General features: G+C 51.1%; 1 protein-coding gene across 1 annotated transcript in view; it reads left to right on the top strand.

The window, feature by feature from the left end:
* Positions 1–1,101: 1,101 nt before the first annotated feature.
* The window catches only part of LOC144612382 (uncharacterized), a 30,233-nt gene continuing 27,862 nt past the window's right edge, over positions 1,102–3,472 (top strand). The window contains exon 1 of the mRNA XM_078431977.1: positions 1,102–1,391. Within this exon, the coding sequence (XP_078288103.1) occupies positions 1,116–1,391 (276 nt within the window). The 5' untranslated portion in view covers positions 1,102–1,115. The remainder of the gene's footprint in view (positions 1,392–3,472) is intronic.

Genomic DNA, 3,472 nt, shown 5'->3' with positions numbered 1-3,472 from the left:
AAATCATCTACTAGTTTGAAATCTAGGATGAAAACATCTACTAGTTTGAAATCTAGGGTGAAATCATCTACTAGTTTGAAATCTACTAGGGTGAATCATCTATTAGTTTGAAATCTACTAGGGTGAAATCATCTACTAGTTTAAAATCTGTAGGTTGAAATCATCTACTAGTTTGAAATCTACAGGTTGAAATTATCTACCCGTTTGAATTCTATAGGTTGAAATCATCTACTAGTTTGAAATTTATAGGTTGAAATCATATACTCGTTTTGAATCTATAGGTTGAAATCGTCTACTATTTTGAAATCTACTCGGGTGAAATCATCTACTAGTTTGAAATCCATAGGTTGAAATCATCCACTATTTTTTAATCTACTAGGGTGAAATCATTTACAAGTTTGAAATCTACTAGGGTGAAATCATCTACTAGTTTGAAATATACTAGGGTGAAATCATCTACTTGTTTGAAATCTACTTGGGTGAAATCATCTAGTTTGAAATCTGTAGGTTGAAATCATCTACTAGTTTGAAATCTACTAAGGTGAAATAATCTACTAAGGTGAAATCATCTACTTGTTTGAAATCTACTAGGGTGAAATCATCTACTAGTTTGAAATCTACTAGGGTGAAATCTACTAGGGTGAGAGAGAGAGAGAGAGAGAGAGAGAGAGAGAGGGAGGGAGGGAGGGAGGGAGGGAGAGAGAGAGAGAGAGAGAGAGAGAGAGAGAGAGAGAGAGAGAGAGAGAGAGAGAGAGAGAGAGAGAGAGAGAGAGAGAGAGAGAAATCTAGTTTGAAATCCACTTGTTTGTAATCTAATAGGTTGAAATCTACTAAACTGAAATCTACTGGACTCATTAGGTGGAGAGAGAGAGAGAGAGAGAGAGAGAGAGAGAGAGAGAGGGAGAGAGAGAGAGAGAAATCTCTAGTTTGAAATCCACTTGTTTGTAATCTAATGGGTTAAAATCTACTGGACTGACATTACGTGGAGAGAGAGGGAGAGAGAGAGAGAGAGGAAGAGAGAGAGAGAGAGAAAGAGAAAGTAAGAGAGAGAGGTGTGACACACACAGACAGACAGACAGACAGACAACATGGCAGGTAAGACTCCAGCGTTCCTGATGGTGGGCTTGGTAGCCTTGGTGGCAGCAATGGTCCTGTACATGTGGACCGTGCTGTCGGAGAACTCCCTCCTGAAGAAGGAGTTCGACCAAGTGAGGGGCGAGGGGGGACAGCTGAAGCACGCGAGGGACCAGTTCCAGAGGGAGCTGGAGGAGTCGACCATGATCCTCAACGACAAGAAGCACTACATCAGCGAGATCGATGGCAAGTTCCTGAGAGTCAACGCGGACCTGGAGAAGAAGGTCACCGAGCTGCAGCAGTGCATCGGGCAGAAGGTGGGAGAGAGGGGGGGGAGTGCATCGGGCAGAAGGCATCGGGCATCGGGCAGAAGGTGGGAGAGAGGGGGGAGACAGGGGACGTGAAGGGAGGAGAGGGGGAGACTTGCAAACGGTGCAGTGCCAGACGAGAGAGAGAGGGGAGAGAGAATGGGGAGAGTGAGGCGAGAGAGAGAGAGGGGGGAGAGAGGAGAGAGAGAGAGAGACTTGCAAACGATGCAGTGCCAGACGAGAGAGAGGGGAGAGAGAATGGGGAGAGGCGAGAGGGAGAGAGAGGGGACGTGAACGGGGGAGAGAGAGGGAGAGACTTGCAAACGATGCAGAGCCAGACGAGAGAGAGGGGAGAGAGAGGAAGGAGAGAGGGGGGAGAGGGAGGGGGGAGAGAGAGAGGGGGGAGACAGGGGACGTGAAGGGGGAGAGGGAGAGACTTGCAAACGGTGCAGAGGAGAGAGAGAGACTTGCAAATGATGCAGAACCAGACGAGAGAGAGAGGGGAGAGAGAATGGGAGAGGGGAGGGGGGAGGGAGGGGGCATGAAGGGGACGTGAAGGGGGGAGGCTTGCAAATGATGCAGAGGAGAGAGAGAGGAAGGAGGGAGGGGGAGAGAGAGAGAGACTTGCAAACAGTGCAGATGAAAGAGAAGGAGGGGAGAGAGGGAGGAGAGAGAGGGGAGAGAGAGGGGGGAAGGGGACGTGAAGGGGGAGGCTTGCAAACGGTGCAGAGGAGAGAGAGGAAGGAGGGAGGGAAAGAGAGAGAGAGAGAGACTTGCAAACGATGCAGAGCCAGACGAGAGAGAGGGAGGAAAGAGAGGGAGAGACTTGCAATCAGTGCACATGAAAGAGAAGGAGGGGAGAGAGAGAGAGGGGAGAGAGTAGGGAGACAGTGCAGTGCAGAGGAGAGAGAGAGAGGGTGGGAGGGAGGGGAGAGGGAGGGGAGAGAGGGAGAGAGAGGAGAGGGAGGGAGGGGATAGAGGAGAGAGAGGGAGAGAGAGGGGGGAGGGGACGTGAAGGGGAGAGAGGACTTGCAAACGATGCAATGCCTGGGAATATTGATAGGATCGATTGATAATACTTCCCCCCCCCCCTCCCCTTGTGTCTCTCTCTCTCCTTCTCTCTCACTCCCCTCTGTCTCTCTCCCCCCCTACCTCTCTCCCCTGTCTCTTCTACCCCCCCTCCTCTTGGAAAGTATTGGGGGGGTGTGCAAAGATTGGGGGGGGGGGGGAGAGAGTCGGTCTACCTCATTACAGGAGAGGGAGGTCTCCAAATTTGAGGAAGGATATTCTTGCTTTTGAGGGCGTGCAGCGTAGGTTCACCAGGTTAATTCCCGGAATGGCGGGACTGTCGTATGTTGAAAGACTGGAGCGACTAGGCTTGTATACACTGGAATTTAGAAGGATGAGAGGGGATCTTATCGAAACGTATAAGATTATTAAGGGGTTGGACACGTTAGAGGCAGGAAACATGTTCCCAATGTTGGGGGAGTCCAGAACCAGGGCCCGCACACAGTTTAAGAATAAGGGGTCGGCCATTTAGAACGGAGACGAGGAAAAACTTTTTCAGTCAGAGAGTTCTGAATCTGTGGAATTCTCTGCCTCAGAAGGCAGTGGAGGCCAATTCTCTGAATGCATTCAAGAGAGAGCTAGATAGAGTTCTTAAGGATAGCTGAGTCAGGGGGTATGGGGAGAAGGCAGGAACGGGGTACTGATTGAGAATGATCAGCCGTGATCACATTGAATGGTGGTGCTGGCTCGAAGGGCTGAATGGCCTCCTCCTGCACCTATTGTCTCGTGCTCCCGCTCCACCAATGGCGGCCGCCCGGGCCAGGAGGCTGGTTGCTACACAACCTCCGGGCCTACACTGTCCGGGCCTACACTGTCCCGGCCTACACTGTCCAGGCCTACAGTGTCCGGGCCTACACTGTCCGGGCCTACACTGTCCGGGCCTACAGTGTCTGGGCCTACACTGTCCGGGCCTACACTGTCCGGGCCTACAGTGTCTAGGCCCACAATGTCCGGGCCTACAGTGCCCCCCGGGCCTAATACGGTACAAGGCCGGTCCTGTACGGGACAAACCAAATTAGCCC

Source organism: Rhinoraja longicauda, chromosome 44, assembly GCF_053455715.1.
Source record: "Rhinoraja longicauda isolate Sanriku21f chromosome 44, sRhiLon1.1, whole genome shotgun sequence".
Taxonomy (NCBI): domain Eukaryota; kingdom Metazoa; phylum Chordata; class Chondrichthyes; order Rajiformes; family Arhynchobatidae; genus Rhinoraja; species Rhinoraja longicauda.
This window is presented reverse-complemented; position numbering and strand designations above follow the sequence as displayed.